Raw genomic sequence first — 17,850 nt, forward strand, 5'->3', positions numbered from 1 at the left:
AAATTCAACACCCCTTCATGATTAAGGTCTCGGAGAGATCAGGGATACAAGGAATATATCTAAATGTAATAAAATCAATATACAGTAAGCCAACAGCAAATGTCAAATTAAATGGAAACTCAAATCAAGAACAAGACAAGGCTGTCCACTCTTTCCATACCTATTCAACATCATTCTTAAAGTTATGACTATAGGAAAAAAAAGAGAGAAAAAGAGATCAAGGGGACTCAAATTGGAAAGGAAGAAATGAAACTTTTGTTACTTGCAGATAATTTGATAGTATATATAAGCGACCCCAAAAACTCTACCGGAGAACTCCTACAGCTGATAAATACCTTCAGTAATGTGGCAGGATACAAGATCAACTCAAAAAAATCAGTAGCCCTCCTATATACAAATGATAAAGAGGCCGAGAAAGATATCAGAGAAACAACACTTTTTGCAATAACCACAAATAAATATCTTGGGGTAACACTAACCAAAGAAGTGAAAGATCTCTTTGACAAGAACTTTAAGTCTTTGAAGAAAAAAATTAAAGATACCAGAAAATGGAAATATCTCCCATGTTCTTGGATAGATAGGGTCAACATAATAAAAATGGAAATCCTACCAAAAGCAATCTTTAGATTCAATGCAATCCCCATCAAAATTCCAACACAATTATTCACTGACCTTGAAAAAATAACAATAAACTTCATATGGAAAAATGAAAAACCCTGGATAGCAAAAACAATCCCTTACAATAAAGACATATTCTACTATTCATTGGTCAAAGGCAGGTAGATACACTGACGTTCAGTACACTACTCCTAATTTAACATTCCTAATTTGAATGTCACTGCTTCTGTTAACTTGCTAGAGAAATGATGTTACCCAGAAAACTAACAGTTAGGTTACTGTTTTCTCCATTGATAGGATAAGGAAACAACAATTATTTCACTATATATTTCACTATATATTTCAATATATATATGAGCTAATTTCCCATAAATCAGAAACTTTAATTTAGGTAAATACAAGAAAATATTGCAGTTGTGTGGCGATTTCTAGTCCTCAGGAAACTGACCAATTCTACAGTCAGCCTTTCTATAAGCTCTCTCTCAAAGTAGATGCTATTTACAACCCATTATTTGTTTTTATGTTCTAGATTATATACATAACATAATTTATAATGCATCTACATATGTACGCTTATGTGGATATATTTGTATATATAAGTATTTTGCATGTATATATGCAATAATAATGCATTTTAAGTCAAATGGTGGTGGTGCACATCTTTATTCCCAAGACTTGGAAGGGAAGAGGCAAGTAGATCTCAGAGTTCAAGGACAGCCTGGTCAACAAAGAGAGTTCCACCAGAGCCAGGACAATACAGAGAAACCCTCTCCTAGGCAGAAAGGTGGGTAGAGAATTAAGTAGTATGCCATTATTTTGTATAGTTTAAATTTATATTGACTTAATTATACTACCTTAATTCAAGAACTCCACTACATTATATTTTCTGATTAACAAGTTTGTCATTTTGTTATCACAAGATCCAGATATCACAGAGTGTTTCTGTTTTTTAAGAAATTACAAATGAAGGGCTGGAGAGATGGCTCAGAGGTTAAGAGCATTGCCTGCTCTTCCAAAGGTCCTGAGTTCGATTCCCAGAAACCACATGGTGGCTCACAACCATCTGTAATGGGGTCTGGTGCCCTCTTCTGGCATGCAGGCATACACACAGACAGAATATTGTATACATAATAAATAAATAAATAAATAAATATTTAAAAAAAAGAAATTACAAATGAGAATGAGATCTGCTGAATCACAAAACCACAAAAGAGGAAAATAACCAGATATCACCTAAAGCTTTTCTCATAATTTTTCCCAAAGAACAAAAACCTGTGGTGTTGAACTAAAATCTATGATGTTCTTATATATTCTAGGTACTACCTTCATATACACTAACTCAATTTCCATCTTCTTTTTCTCTACAAGGTAACTGTGTTTGTGGATAAAATAGTTTTTTTTTTTTTTAAAAAAAAGCATATGGCAACTTAATCATATAACATCCAAGAAAAGTAATTACACTTTGTGCCTCTCAAAGTCAATTTTATGGAAATGAATCCATTTCCAGGAATGACTCTATGATTTGCTTCTAAATACGTATACTTGATAATGTCCATTTTCTGCTTAACATTTAAAAAAATAAGGTCAGTCATTTATTAATGCCTGTTTCTGTTTGGGGATAAGATACTTTACCTTGGCAGGCAGGGACTGGTGCATCCCACGAATGATACCCATAGGAGGACTTTCTGCACACAGCGCTGCTCTTCCCAACAAGTCGGAAGCCTCGATCACAGGCCCAACGCACCACACTGTTCAGTTGTCCACCTGTCTGGCTGATGATGTATCCGTGTGGCGGCGATTCGGGGGTGCTGCAGTAGAAGGCTTTCCAGAGGAAAGAGTGATCACTGCTTAATCAACAACCAGACATTCTGTCATCCAAGCTTATGAACAACTATGTGATCAATGCTGACTTAAGAGTAAGACTGTTGTTTTATTTCAATGGCGATTGTATATTTTAATCTCTTTTAAAATGTGTACTCACATGGCTTGCAGGATGCTTGACTACCCCTACTCTCACAATTATTACGGGCATCTACATGTCCTGCTTTTCAGTGTATTTTGGATGTCCAAAAGCTCTGTGATGTATCACCAAATTCAAGAAATACCTTATAAGCTTTTTTCCCCAATATATTTTTATTATTATTTGGGAATTTCATAAAATGTACCCCAATCACACTTGAGTCCCCCACAAGAAGTCACTAATGTTTTAGATAATTAATTAAAGGATGGGGGGGGAATAATTTCATCACAGAATGTAATTCAGGCACGGAGATATTACTCCAAATTATTCAAAAATCATAAATAGAGGGTCTGTAATTCTTATTTATTTAAAACTGAATATTATCTAGATTTCTCTGTCTGTTTTTGACTTGTTTATCTTATTTTCTGTGTATAAGTGTTTGTCTGCATGCTTGTATGTACACTAAACATGTGACTACTACAAGCTTAGATCAACAGAGGGTGTCACATCTCCTATAACTGGAGATACAGAAAGTTGTGAGATAACATACAAAAATAATACAGACACTTGCAAGGCCAATACATGTTCTAAACTGCTGAGCTTTACTTAAATTTATTTATATTTATTTCATATGTATTGGTGTTTTGCCTGCATTTATGTCTACATAGATATCTGTGTAAGAGTGTTAGATCTCCTAGGACTGGAGTTGCAGACAGCTGTGAGGTGCCAAGTATGTGATGGGAATTGAACCTGGGTCTTCTGGAAGAGAAGTCAGTGCTCTTAACTGCTGAGTCATCGCTCCAGCCCATCTTAACTCTTAATTCCATCTTAACTCTTTAATAATAGTCTCCACTGTTGGGAGCAGTGAGATCCCAGATCCTGAATTTCTTGTAATCCCCTGATCTGAGTGCCTACAGCTGCTCTGAGCACGAGACCTTCAGGAGTTCCTGATGGCAGGAGAGTGGTTTCTGGTGGGTTTGGCTGGGGCATGGCTATCTCTATATATTTTGCCCCTGAACACAATAAAGGGGGCATTCTTGGGGAATTTAAGGATGACCGGTGTCGCTGTCTCTCTGTCTCTGTGTGTCTCTGTATTTTAACCTCCAGCTCCTTGCCCGAATCTCACGAACTGGGTAAAAGCGCACCGAACGCAGACACGGGGGCGCGGTGCATGGCAACTGGAGGTTCCCACCGAGATATCAGCAATTGGAGATCCCAGCTGAGATTTGGGAATTAGGGAACGCTGAGAGGTCACCCTCAGAAGGTGAGGGTGGATTGGGGTATGGTTAATCCTGACGTCCTTCGCTAGGTTTGGCAGCAAAGCAAAGTCCAACGGAGAAAGGGGTAAACGAACAATTGCAGAAGTAAGATAGTTGCTAAAATTCTAAACGTCACTTACCAATGTATCTTATCCTGAAGCCTTTCTTGTTATTGCCATGATCTGCCGACCATTGAAGAAATACTTCATGACCATTGCTTGTTACATTAAAAGCATTTGAATAATCTCCGCTGAGGGAAATAAGCACCGGACTCTGAATATTTGGTCCTAAAGGAGAGAAAATAATGGAATATAGATATGAATAAATAGTTGCATTCCCATTTATTTTCAGTGTTTGTATGCTTAAAATAGTATGGAATATTAAAGTAGTTTTATATCCAATGTTCCTTATCAGTGTGGGAAACCTAATACAAAATGATTTTCCTAAGCATTTTAATGATTTCTTTAAACTGTAATGCATAAAAATTATCAGACAAACAATAATTCTCATATTGAATGGAGTCCATGAGGTTAAAACAATATCTATAAGATAAAAGTAGCATAAGCAGTTGTTTATACTGAACATTTATGTGTACGGTTAGCGTGTTTCCACTTAATTTGTGAATATCCAGGAAATATGACCCATGGTTACCATCATACACCTGAAGAACATCAAACTCCTTTTCCGTCTGGAAGAATTCTACAAACATGCTGATGTTATAGCCTTTTTCCACTGAGATGCTCCAGGCACACATCTGCAGATTTGGGTAACTGTCAGGATATCCAGGACTCAGTATGACTCCTGTAGAGTCCAGTCGTAATTCATTGGCAGGACAGAGCACTGTGAAAGAAGGCATCATTACTAATATTTTAAAATTTACACAGATGTTGTATTTTTAATACCAAATGATTGCTTTACATTCATGAACAAAAAAGAAGACAGTAGCTGAAATTTGTGTTAGATTGCATTTTTTAAGGTGTTGTGTAAAATATATCATGGAGGCCTAAAAATTTTCTGTATTTTTTCTTCTTTCCATTACATTGAAAATGCCTTCTTTATGATAAATAAATATATAAAGACAATGTGTTTAGTTCTTTTACTTCTTCACATATCCCTAATTATTTTTTTTTTTTGCTCTTTTTTCTTTTCCTCTGACTCGCTATCTATATATTGCCCATACTTTATTTTCCTTATTTCAACTCAATTTCTTCTCATTCTCAATTTCCAGCCCTCTAGGGTGCACGGTCCAATAATAAAATATCACTGTCTCAAGGCTTATTTTATGGAAATTTCTTTCTGGTCTCAGGAAAGTGATTAGGCATAAGGACGTTATATGGTTCCCAGTGACCAGGTATCCTGCAGCTCCTGATGTTGGCTCCTATATGCTGGCTAAAACATAAATTCTCCAGTCATATTGCTTCTTCAAAACAGTACATTCTTAGAATGACAAAACAATGTATTTATGTTCTCCTAGCCCCACCCAGAGCCAATGAATTTTTATCTTGGGTTCATATAAATTTATATTTGAACAAATAGTACATATATATATTAATATAGGTTTCAAAATAGAGAATAACTTAATTATTAGGCCAATTATTATTACTCCAAAGACGTCATTTAAAAATAAATAGTAGATCGTAGGGTTTTCAGTATAGTGTTATTCACTATGTATCATATTGTGCATAAATAAATCCATACCTTACAAACAGGATTAGAGTTAGTATAAACTAAAATGTTCTATTAAAATGAACAACTTTACTATAATAAAACACCCAGCAAATAACAGTGTTAAATGTTTTTAACTTAAGACTATACCCTACTTCAGTGTTTTAAGTAGGACACTTAACTATCAAGAGAACAATGGAACACAAAAATTTTTAAATTTTAATAGATTGGTCATAAACCACAGACCATTTCCTAATTCAACTAGTGTGCATACATTTTGCAGTTTTGGTATTAGAAGGCAAGCCATCCAAAAAAATTAGGTCCTTATCTTAATAATTTGTTTAAATAATTCTACTTTAAAACAGCAAATATACTAGGTAGAATTTACTAAAATAGATAAAAGATTAGCATATTCATAATTTCTGAAGTGAAGTTTAATATTTTTGGACAATTTAATATTTTTGAGTTAATGTTTTCAAAAAGTACAAGAATAAAAATAAATAATGGTAAATTGTATGCATGTAAAGCTACTCTCTCTGTGGAAAACTTGGAATATTTGAAAAGAAAATGGACCACAACTAATTTTCAGATCTTTGAAAGTGACTATAAAGTATAGTGATAAACATCCTATTGTTAATTCCATATTGGATCTAGAGTTGAACATGAAAGTAATGTTGCTTCTTTAAGAAAAAGATAAAAATATCAAATAATTTATAAACTGACTGAAAATGGTATAGTAGATGTGTTCTAGAAAATTTAAAAGGAATGGGTATTTTGCTAAGTTTGTGAAATTTAACTTAAACAAAACTGGTAAGTCTGAAATACATTGTCAACTAATCTTCCATAAAGAAAGTCCATAGACTTATTCTAAACAATGATCAATTAATAATTAATTTTTATTAACCCTCTCAAGTGTTCTGTGACTAGTTATTGAATTTGCTTTGCATTTTCTACGAGACAGACTAAGATTTATAGTAATTAATCTAAAGAAAATTGTGGTTTTAGAACTGACATCGAAACATGGAAAAGATGGACGTGAAACACAAAAGTTGCCAAGATTAGTTTGCTTAATTTCATTTAAGAATTTATTAATTTTGATCCAAACATAGAAACTCTCTTTCCAAGAATCTAGAATTTAGCTTATATGTGTTGACCTAGGGAAGCAATGTCACCGCTCCGACTCCTCGCCTCTTTTATGCCTGTTGAAGTATTTCCCCATGCACTATCTCCTGAGAGGAAGAAACCCTAACTTTTCCATTTGTTTGTATCTGTTCCTGAATATGCATCCTATATAATCCTAAATAGCTACAGAAATGTCTTCCATGGAGGAAAGAGTTGTATGCATGACACCTTCATTTCTGATACAAGTTATAGACTACAGAATGAATACTCAAACTCAAAAGGTTCTAGCAGCCTTGACTGGGACAATAAGACATTCTCACAATGTAACAAGTTATTCACTACCTTTTTTCTGCTACACTAAGACACTCCTCTAAATAACCTTCATCATTTCATAAGGATTCCAAGGTAGAAGATCAAATACTAATTCCTACATATAGCATGACTAGAATAATAAACAATGTTTTGCTGTCTTTTGAGGGACAGTCTTACTTTGTAGTTCAGACAAACTCCAACCTCTGTATATAGCCCAGGTTAGCTTATAAATTGTGGGTAATCCTCATGCATCAGTCTTCAATGTTTTGAGAATAAAAATATGAATCACAATGGACTCCTTGTTTCTGTTTTGGATATTATAGTAACAATTATGATACTCCTCAGGGAACATATTCCATGTCAGAAAAAGTTCCAATATAGAAAGTAAGCCAAGAAACCCTAATGTGGCATAATAAAATAGCTTAATATTCTTCAAATTAGCCACCATTTATAATACACTCACAATGAGTTAGATTTATGACCAGCACAAATCAATCATAAATGATGTTTGAACATCTTAATTATATTAGTCTTTCAAATTCCTTCCTTAGCTGTCTTGGTAAGACAGTACATTCCTTTAGATCCCCATCCAGTTCTTTTATATGTCTCTCTGAATGTTCAGTGGACAGTAGACCATCCTTCCCCTAATTCTTTTCTCCGACAACTTTCATTGCATATTTGGAAATCAGAGTAACATGCCTCCATCAAACTGTATCTGACCCACAAGTAGTTACTTCTCATTATTCCATAGCCTCCTCGGCTGTCACTTGGGGGACTGCCATGGTCTTACACTGCAATGCTTATATAGCAAAGGCCAAAAATGTTGGTTGATTTTTGTTTTGTTTTGCTTTGGTGTGTGTATCTGTCTGTGGAATCCAAATTTTCTCATTCTTAACATATACTAACTAAAGGATTATACAGCTAGTGATTAGAATATTTTTCCTAATAAAAGGAATTATCACCTCAATGTTTATTTGGTACTTGTTTTGGTTTGGTTTGTTTTTTTCCATTTTTTTCTACCCTTAATCATACCTGTAGAGAAAAAACACTTTGCATAAAAGGAACTGACTTCAGACTAATTAAAATAATTAAATCTCAGAAGAATGAAACATCTTTTTAATTAGCACAACTGAGAATTAAAAATACTCCATATGAATTATATACCTCAAAATCATATTATCAGGCAAGTATTCAATACTGAAATGACACATTTTCTGTGAAATTTTAACTTTTCTGCCATAAACACAAAATAAATGTTTAAGGAGTTAAGAACCACAAGTTAAAAGTCGCAGTGTGTGTAATGCCAGCACTCAGGATGCAGAGGCAGGTGAAACTCAAGTCTGAGGCCATCCTGGGCTATGTCTCAAAAGAAAAAAAAGTAAATAAGCAAATAACTGAAAAACACCCATACCTTGACAAACTGGAGGTGCCCCATCCATCTGAAGCCGCTCTCCCAATCTGCATGTCAGAATTGCATTGCCAACCAGTGTAAATCCTGGAAGACACTGATATCTGATAATATCACCTGTTAACAACAACAACAACAACAACAACAAAAACGGGGTTTTGAGACAAGCTACAACGTGTTTTTATTTTAGGACCAGAATTATTTTCATTTCTTCATTTTTAATCAGTGTAAAAAGCCTATCAATTATAGGCAGAGTTGACTCTTAAACGTTGAACAAACAAGGCTTGGTAGCACGAATCTATTTTAAATGAAGGCAGGAGTAAGCTTCTCATATATTCTTGATGAGGGACACCAGCTACATAGAAGCCATTGCCACAAGGAACTCATTTGCTTCCCATAAGTATGATCCTTCCGAACTGGTCCAATTAAAGAAGATTGCCATACTATTGCTTATTACTAAGGGATCCAAGCATGGCATTTCTTCAAGCTCACAACCCAGATCTAATATGCCTTTGACAAAAGGCTTTCACTGTTTCTATTCTTCTTTAGATGGTTTTCCCTCCTTCGTAATTGCAACAAACCCTTTCAACCCACAGGCTGCTGTACTTGTGCATAGATTTTTCTTTTAAGAAAGATAGTTCTGCTATGAGTATACTCTTTAAAAGTAATTTTAGATACTTTACCTATTTCAAATTCATCATCTTCTGTCAAAATTTCTGCATTAGGTACAGGTGGTGGAGGCTGACACACTCTTAGTTGGTAGGCTATAAAAATAAACAATACTTGTTTATTCCTTATTTTAGGAAAACGCTATGTATCAAAAATTATGCAAAGGTTTGGAAAGAATGAAATATATTTTTATTCGTAAACTGTCAATTTAAAAAAATACTACAATCAAGGGAGAAAACAATTAGTTCTTGAATTGTGAGAGTAGTTTTTTTTTCTTACACTGTATTTCTACCCTTAATTCATGTTACATAGTTTGTAACACCTTATCATTTCTTTTTCTTTATTTGTCTTCAAGTAATCACATTTTAGAGACAAGTATTTGTGTCTTCATGTGTTTAGTGCTTTTCTATTCTCAAGGTTCATCATCGAATTCCTTGCACTTAGGAAACTGACTGACATCACATAGCAGCTCAGTTTGTAGGCCTTGTTAGGCAATATTATAAGTACCAAGCTATTAGTATCTCAATTGACCTTCACAAAATTTTATCTTGTACCTGTGTAACTAGCTCTATAACGATTTCCATTTGAACAAAGAGAGAACTATTAAAAGGAGGCGAAAATTTACGCAAATCACACAGCTGATGCGTGTGATCAAACTCTGTGTAAACCCACTTCATCTAATTTTTAAATATTAACTCATTCTGGGACATTATTGAACATGTGAGATACAGGTGTGGAAAATACAGTGCCTCGTTGCTTTTAAAAGTCACGTTCCTAGTTAAAATTGGTATTTGGTACCATTTAAAAACTCTCAAAAATGTCTCTGAACCCAAGCCTCATGGAAACTAACTCAAAATGATACCTAAAATCAATAATAATTTATTATTTTATTCAAATCTTATTTTCTCTGTGAAGTTTTGCAAACATGCTAATTTGTTCTTCATTTGAGAAACTGGTTTGTACTTGAGGCAAATGAATGTTTGTGCTTTTTTTTCACAAGATAGATTTTGCTACGAAAAGTAAATAGGTGGGTATATAAAGAGAACATGACATAAAAACATACTAATTTATACAACATGTCAAAGTAGATGAGAAGTGAGAGCATGTAAATGTCCTCTTATTTCAAAGACTACATCTCCAATGTCTCACCTGTTGCAAGAGTATTACTGGAGCACCGACAAACATATGCAAGAGGAAATTATTGGAATAATTGATGAAAACAAACAATTGTTTCCCATTTCTAAAGGGTTACAACCCCTAGAGGACATTACAGATTCGGGGGAAAAAACCTTGCACATCAACTTTAGTGATGAATTCTTGCTGAATCATCGCTGTCATCTTACCAAGATCCATTTTATAAAAGGTTAATTGGCTAGCCAATATCCAGGTTAGTAAGGACAAAAAGAGGAATTCTAAAATAACTGTAAGAAAATAATGAATAGATTTAAAAATATAAAGAGACAAATAATGGAGGAGTACACAGAAAAACACTTATGAGTCTATACTTAAGAAAATTTATTTGAACGTAATGCAGAAAAAAGATCAACTCAGAAAATGTAGCAAAGTGCTCGTCTACATGAAGCTTATTTTGCCTTCCATAGGTGTCGTAAAAAATGAAATATTCATTGTTTTGAGGAAGTATAGCACATTAGACATGGTTTCTGTCATTTATGGAACATGCAGAAAATTAGCTACCTTACTCAGTTTTGTGCGCAATAGACCAGATGTTGTGAATTACTATTGATGAGGGCCATGCTATTTCCACAACTTCAAAGGGATGCTTTGTGCTAAAGTCTGCTTTGCTCTGTTCTGTTTCCAGTTACCATCAGTTTCATAGGACACAACTCACGAAGTTAAGGAATCACAATGTGGCCATGTAGGGTCTCCAGTACAATGTTCTTACCACTTTAATAAAAATAATAATACTTTTCCCTGATTTATAGATGTGATGCCTGAAAGAAATTTATTTTTTGTTGGTTTTTGTTTGTTTGCTTGTTTTTGAGACAGTTTTCTCTGTATAACAAACAGTCCCGGATAAACTGGAAATTGTTTTATACACTAGACTAGACTCAAACTCACAGAGATCCACCTGCCCCTGCCTCCTGACAAACGTTCTTTTGAATCAAGTGTTTCTATCTTCATCTTGGTGATATCACTAATTCCTTTGGCTTCATTTCTTTTCTAACTTCATGCTTTAACTTCCAAATCTACAACAAGCTAATCATGTCTTTTATGATCCTTGGTGGCTTTGTCCTTTACAGTATAAACTTCAAGTCAATAAATCATGTTTTATGTATAGCACACATATTCGTGACTGGTTTTGAAATGAAGTATTAGCCATAAATTTGTCTAATTGCTCATAGTTTAAGTCTCCAGGTGGACTCACCTGAGGGAAGATAATTGTAAAACTGTTTTTACCTGGTAATTGCCATCACTATGTCTATAATTAAACAAATATGAGCTAAATGGATGGCAGGAGGTGGGTTTTTCTGAAGATGCGGAGAGCTTCAGAACAAACAAGTATTCTTTTCTAAAATATCTCCAATATTTAGAATTTAAAAAATGAGGATATAATGAAGGTGACTGTGGGTTGTAAAGTGCCTTAGGTGGAAGCTAAGTAGGATCTGCCTGGAAAGCAATTTGGGTATAGACTGTAGAGTTCCAAATAAGAAAGGCATCCATTGATGGTAGGGATGCAAACTTGTACAACCACTTTGGAAATCAGTATGGCAGTTTCTCAGAAAATTGGGAATCAACCAACCTTAGGATCCAGCAATACCATTCTTGGGCATATACCCAAAATATCCTCGGTCATACTACAAAAGCATTAGTTCAACTATGTTTATCACAGCATTATTTATAATAGCCAGAACCTGGAAACAACCTAGATGCCCCTCAACTAGTGAATGGATAAAAAAAAAAAATGTGGTACATTTACACATTAGAGTACTACTCAGCGGTAAAAAGAACTATGACAACTTCAATTTTGTTTGCAAATGAATGGAATTAGAAAACACTATCCTGAGTAAGGTAACCCAGATCCAAAAAGATGAATATGGTATGTACTCACTCATAAGTGGATATTACCTATATACAAAGGATATTGAGCCTATATAGTTCATGATACTAGAGAAACTAAGTAATAAGGTGAACCCAAAGAGAAACATATATAGATCCATTTAGAAATTGAATGCAGACAAGATCGCCTGATAAAATTGGGAGCATGGGAGTGGGGGAGGAAGGGAGGGTAGAAGGAGAAGAGGAGAGGTGATGGGGAGGGTTACAGAGAACTTGAGGGAATGGGATAGTCATGATGGAGAAAGGACAGAGATGAGAGCAAGGAAAGAGATATCTTGATTGAGGGAGTCATTATAGGGTTAGATGAAACCTGGATCTACAGAAATTCCCAGGAATGCACAAAGATGACCCCAGCTAAGACCCTAAGCAATAGAGGAAAGGGGGCCTTGACTTGCCCTGTAGTCAGACTGATGAATATCTTAAAGATCACCATAGAACCTTCATCTAACAATTGATGGAAACAAAGGCAGAGACCCACATCGCAGCACTGGACTGAGCTCCCAAAGTCCAAGTGAAGAGTGGAAGGTATGAGAATATGAAAAAGAGGTCAAGAACATGGTGGGTTCATCCACTGAAACAGTTTACCTGAGCTAATAGGAGCTCACCAACTCTAGCCAGACTGGGAAGGAACAAGCATAGGATGAAACTAGTCCCTCTGAATGTGATTGACAGTTGAATTGCTGGGGCAGATTGAGGGACCACTAGCAGTGACACCAGGATTTATCCCTACTGCATGTACTGGATTTTGGGGATCCTATTCTCTTTGGATGTATACCTTGCTCAGCCTAGATATAGTAGGGAGGGCCTTGGACCTTCCACAAAGAAAGGTGCCTTACCCTCTCTGAGGAGTGGATGAGGATGAGGTGGGAGGTTGCGTGAAGAGAATGGGAGGAGGGGAGGGAGCTGAAACTTGGATTGGTATTTTTTAAAAATCTAATAAATTTTTAAAAAGAAAGAAAGAACAAGAAAAAAGAAGTTGGGAAAACTAGAAGAAATCAGTTTTGTCTGTTTCTCCTTTGACATCGAAGCAAAATACAAAATATTAGCAAGTAATAAGAAGTTTACAAAGTACTTTTCATCGGCTTTTGAATGTCTGCTCCTTACCATAGTCCTAGAAATTGAAGTTTCCGCTAACAGTATCTCAGGGTAGAAAAACACTATTTCATACCTGCTATGCCAGGATGAATAGCGTCCTTTAATATAGCTTCTTTCTTAGAATCTCAGATTGTGGTGTGAAGTGGAGTCACTGCAGATACGAGTTAAGTTCCACTGATACTGAATTAGTGTGAGGTTTTAATTAGGTGACTCATATCCATATAAAAAGAAATAATGAGAAAGAGAGGCATGGCAATGATTAGTCAGGAAGAAACTGTAGTGATTCACACGAAAGCTGGTAATACGATGCAGTGATTACTGGCTGATACCTAGGAGGTAGGAGACAAGAAAGGGCCTCACACAGCCTTCAGGGAAGGCATGGAACAGTTTGAACACTATAACTCAATTCAGAGTCCTCTTCCTGCTTCATAGACTTGCTTTGCTTTATCATTAAATTTAATTACATCAACTCAACAGGTTATCGTTAGGAATATATGTGTGTACAAATTCATATGTACATGTGATATGAATTTTGAAAAGATAGACTTAATTTGAAGGGAAGAAGAGTATATAGAAGTGTTGGAAAGAGGAAAGAGAAGGGAGGAATGTTGTAATACAGAATAATCTCAAAAAAATATACAACATAGTTTGCCTGCCTGTCTTTAGGAAGAAAATAAAGGAGGAAAGGAAGAAGGGAGGGAGGGAGGAAAAGAGAGGAAGAAGGAGAGAGGGATGGAGGGTTGGAGGGAGGGAGAGAGTGAGGGAGGGACAGAGGGAGGGAAGGAAAAATAGAAAGGGGGAGAATGGAAGGGAAGAGATGAGAAGGGAAGGGAAGGAAGAGGAACAGGTGAGAGACAGAAAGAAAAATAAAGGAGTCAGATCTAGACTTCATGATAAATTTCTAGTCAAGTGGTGTGCCACACACCTGTACACTTACAACAGAATCACTTGTGAGATTGGAATGAAAAGATCACAAGTTCTAGGGCAGCATCAATTTAGGACCAGATTCAGTGAAATAATGAGGGGGAGAACAACTATCTGTTGCTTTAAAGTCCCGAGTTCCTGTTATTATTATTGCTCTTCCATAAATCCTATGACACTAATAACGAATATTATTAAACAGGGATTCAGTGTACTGTTTATGCTTTGTGTCTGTCTTACATGCACTAAACTGTTGATAAATTATCTAAACAGCATTCAAAGTCATTGTTCGTCAACCATGAGGGCTAGAGCTCTGACCCCCAGAACCTACATATAAGTTTGTCAGCTAGTAATCTGAAGTAAGTTATCTGTAATTAGTAGGCTAGAATTGTTGATTTGGGGATGCATTCAGACATTGCCCTAAGCAATAATGTGGGGAAGAGATTGAGAAAGACACCAAACCTCAACTTTGAGCTTTTACATACATACTCTCATGCATGCAAATTTCTCCCCTTCTACCACTTACTCTGCCTCTCTCTCTCTCCCTCTCTGTCTGTCTGTCTGTCTCTCTCTATCCCCCCTCTCTCTGTGTGTTTGTGTCTGTCTCTCTCTCTCATATATATATATATATATATATATATATATATATATATATATATATTTGTATGCTGTTTCTCTCTCTTACTGACACATATTCACTAGCATGCATTTATGCACACCACACAGTTCCACACAAAAGGAAAGAATGAATTAATCTGTTCACACTAAGATACATTTCCTTCTACAATTGCAGAAAAATGAACAAGAGTCGAAGTAATTCTCCTCATCCCCTACTACTGATTACAGTGAATACACACTGAATGGCATGGACTGCAGACTGAGTTTACAGTCTGAGATTGGGCATGTTGATTTTTTTACTTTCCCTGGTCCCACTTTTGAGATCTGTTTTATTTCCAATGAATGCCCCAAGAAGCTATTTATTTGACATACACTGCTTTATCTCCATCTTCACTGAGGGAAGCTTAGCCCGCAAATTTGTCACCTTCATATTGAGTAGGAAGTGTTTCACAATCTTGTTTTGATCCATCCTTTGTCTTTCCTTTATTAGTTCTTGCGTAAATGAGAGGATATATGGGAGTATTTGGCAAATCTTTATTTATGTACTGAACTTATCGAGGCTCATTAGGTTGTTCATGAAGTAAGTTAGTACTGGGTTCCTACTGTGTGTCACGTGGGGTGATAGATATGAGAAGTGCACCGGAAAGGGGGTACTTTTACTACTTCTCATATGCATGTTGATAGTGGAAGAGAAAGATGTGAGTCAAACAACCAAATAGTAGAATTTGACTAATTGAAGCAAGAGGTCTGAGTGATGGTGGGATGAGAGCAGTGGTGGTTTGTCGTGTTTGGTGGTATGTCGTGTTTGGTGGTTTGTCGTGTTTGGTGGTATGTCGTGTTTGGTGGTTTGTCGTGTTTGGTGGTATGTCGTGTTTGGTGGTTTGTCGTGTTTGGTGGTATGTCGTGTTTGGTGGTTTGTCGCGCACTTATGTTTGGAGGAAGGAGAACACAGGGAAGAATAAGCCTCCCAGAAAAGACAACATAAATAGACAATGAAAAGAAAGCAAGATGATTGTGTGTAAAAGTTCTGTGAGCAGAAGGAGAAAAAAAAAACAGAACTGCACTAGGGAAAATAAATAATAGTATGTGTCCTGATGAGGAGCAGAAGGAGAGAGAACATGAGAAAGAAAGTCAGGACCGTGAGGGAACCTCCAGCTGGCGAAAGATGGGGGAGGTGACTGAGCCCCACATTGGAGCACTGGACTGAGCTCCCAAGGTCCCGATGAGGAGCAGAAGGAGCGAGAACATGAGGGAGAAAGTCAGGAACGAGAGGGGTGCGTTCACTCATGGAGACGGTGGGACAGAACTAATGGGAGATCACCAACTCCAGTTGGAATGGGACTGATGGATCATGCGACCAAACCCGTCTCTCTGAGTGTGGCCAACAGCGGGGGCTGACTGAGAAGCAAAGGACAATGGCTCTGGGCTCTGATTCTTCTTCATGGACGGGCTCTGTGGGAGCCTTCTCAGCTTGGTCGATCACCTTCCTGGACCTGGGGGGAGTTGGGAGGACCTTGGTCTTAGCATAGAGTGGGGAACCCTGATGGCTCCTTGGCCTTGAGAGGGAGGGAGGGGAGGTATGGGTGGAGGGGAGGGGAGGGAAGGGGGAGAAGGAGGGGAGAGAAAGGGGAGAAGGAGGGGAGGGAGGGGGGAGGAGGAGGGAAGGAGATGGAAATTTTTAAATATAAAAAAAATAAACCATGAGAAAAAAAAAAGGAAAAAAAAATTAAAAAAAAAAAAATAATAGTATGTGGGCCATATTTGAGAACTATAATTATTTTAATTTGAGACTAAATAAAACTCTAATGTTTAACCACAATTCTCTACAATAGCAATAACAATAGCTACAACTAGAAACGGACTCGTAAAGAATTTTTTTCCAAACGAGGAACAAGCATATATTTTTCCTCACAAACGAACAGTTCTTAAGAACATTTTATCCCAATAACCACAGAACTAGTCCAGCAGATCAAAATAAGTCAGCAAAAAGTGAACATACCAACAGTCTAGCTCCTGCCACAAACTACTCTATTACACAGTCATAAAATTCTGAAAAATTTGCCATGTTAATATCATTAACAAAGCATCTACACTTTGTGCTCTAAATAACAGTACTTCTAGATTGCTATCATTTAACTTGTTTTGCCTTCTCTTATAATTTGTCTTAAATAGAGAATGTCTCTTTACCTATCATATTCTATCAAGGTGGCATAAGCCATTCTTGGTTCCACATCTTCATTTTCCCTCTGGCAACTTTAATAATATGAAATCTATTTTGATACACTCAATTCGGTTTGAAGAAAAGAGATACTTTTACTAAAACTCATAACCTTTGCCTTTAAGGAATTTAATTGGCATGGAGTACAAAACATTCAATAACTAATAAATACTTGCTGAGTGTCTGAGGTCAACATAACCTAAAGAGAAAGAGAGCTTTAAATGTGCATACCCTTAAACACAAAGCTAGTTAAAAATTCTAGGATAACAGAGGAGAGCATCTTGGGGCCCAATCACTGCTTGCTGGATGGTTGATACTTGATGACTGTGAGCAGAAAGGGAATCAGTTTCCATTGTTGGGAACTATTAATAAGATGTCCATGGATAGTCCATGACCCCACATCCATGCACATATGAGTACCCATGACTAGGTTCATCAAAAACAAAAAGAGGACCTAAAACTCGAAGGTATGGAGCCCAGGAAATTGGAGGGAGGAAAGAGAAGATGGATGTCAAAAAGATACTCTGGAATCAAGTATGAAATTTTCAAAAAAAAATAATTAAAATTTGAAAGGAAAATCTGTGCCTTGATTTTCTCACTTTTAAAATGGTTGTAAAACCGAAGGAATGGGACTGATGGATCATGCGACCAAACCCGTCTCTCTGAATGTGGCCAACAGCGGGGGCTGACTGAGAAGCAAAGGACAATGGCTCTGGGCTCTGATTCTTCTGCATGGACGGGCTCTGTGGGAGCCTTCTCAGCTTGATCGATCACCTTCCTGGGGGGAGTTGGGAGGACATTGGTCTTAGCATAGAGTGGGGGACCCTGATGGCTCCTTGGCCTTGAGAAGGAGGGAGGGGAGGTATGGGTGGAGGGGAGGGGAGGGAAGGGGGAGAAGGAGGGGAGG

General features: G+C 36.6%; 1 protein-coding gene across 3 annotated transcripts in view; it reads right to left on the reverse strand.

Annotated features, from left to right (window-relative positions):
* The window catches only part of Csmd3 (CUB and Sushi multiple domains 3), a 976,820-nt gene that overhangs the window by 73,484 nt on the left and 885,486 nt on the right, over positions 1–17,850 (reverse strand). For all 3 annotated transcript variants that reach the window (XM_038342099.2, XM_038342098.2, XM_042055667.1), the window contains 5 exons: positions 9,028–9,108; positions 8,348–8,461; positions 4,489–4,677; positions 3,978–4,124; positions 2,251–2,439 (listed from right to left, as the gene is read on the reverse strand). In XM_038342099.2, the coding sequence (XP_038198027.1) occupies positions 2,251–2,439; positions 3,978–4,124; positions 4,489–4,677; positions 8,348–8,461; positions 9,028–9,108 (720 nt within the window). The remainder of the gene's footprint in view (positions 1–2,250; positions 2,440–3,977; positions 4,125–4,488; positions 4,678–8,347; positions 8,462–9,027; positions 9,109–17,850) is intronic.

This window comes from Arvicola amphibius, chromosome 9, assembly GCF_903992535.2.
Source record: "Arvicola amphibius chromosome 9, mArvAmp1.2, whole genome shotgun sequence".
In the NCBI taxonomy this organism is placed as follows: Eukaryota; Metazoa; Chordata; class Mammalia; order Rodentia; family Cricetidae; genus Arvicola; species Arvicola amphibius.